The sequence below is a fragment of the Penaeus monodon genome, chromosome 22 (genome assembly GCF_015228065.2).
Source record: "Penaeus monodon isolate SGIC_2016 chromosome 22, NSTDA_Pmon_1, whole genome shotgun sequence".
Lineage (NCBI taxonomy): Eukaryota > Metazoa > Arthropoda > Malacostraca > Decapoda > Penaeidae > Penaeus > Penaeus monodon.
In genome coordinates, this window is record NC_051407.1 from 9,546,969 (window position 1) to 9,547,736 (window position 768).

The 768-nt window shown below is 35.5% G+C and overlaps 1 protein-coding gene across 1 annotated transcript in view; it reads right to left on the reverse strand.

Moving 5' to 3' along the window:
• The window catches only part of LOC119586922 (dnaJ homolog subfamily C member 5-like), a gene marked incomplete in the record, with an annotated part of 63,036 nt that overhangs the window by 21,704 nt on the left and 40,564 nt on the right, over window positions 1-768 (reverse strand). The window contains 1 exon segment of the mRNA XM_037935651.1: window positions 603-688. Within this exon segment, the coding sequence (XP_037791579.1) occupies window positions 603-688 (86 nt within the window).

A 768-nucleotide genomic window follows, 5' to 3' on the forward strand; every position in this document is an offset into this window, starting at 1 on the left:
GTAAAAGCATATCCTTTTTGACACATCTACTTGGTAAGTAGCATTTAAAAAGTACTCTTTCTGTGTAACTTATATTTTTTTCTTTCATAAGTAAGGAGGACTGATATAAACGTAATACACCAATAGTAATTTTCATCTCCCTTGCTTCTCTGAATAACAAATCTGATTCAAAGAATACCTGGATTTTGAATGACAAAAACAAAAAAAAATTATACAACGGAAAGATAAAATCCTTAACTAGGTTCCGACAAATTCTCCACAAAAATTGGCAATATTAGGATATGCGTGCAGTTTCTCTAAAACTGTATACTAATGCCATCTTTCCTTTCCATTGATTCTATATCATATTTCCATATCACAGTATTTTAAATTACCAATATCTTTAGGTCACAGTACGACCATAACTCTCCTATCTATAATCTAGGATGAATTTGTAGAAACTGAATCCTGATTGACAATACCGACAACCATTTCTCCTTTGTGCATCCCGAGAAGCTAAAATTACAATCTTCTCTGATGTAACACTAGCCATAATAAAAGGATGAGTTAAGTACCAAAACAACAATCAAAACAATTTCAAACTGCCCCATTTTTGCTCGTACCTGAAAGGATTCGTGGAAGGGGGTGGTTGTGAGGTCACAGGTGGTTCTCCTGCGGCCTTTCCTTCCTCATCGTCACTCAGGTCCTCCTGCAATTGTTTCAAATGATCATCGCCCTGACCTCAGCAATAAGACTAGATTCACCAGTATTCTGAACTATATGCATTTC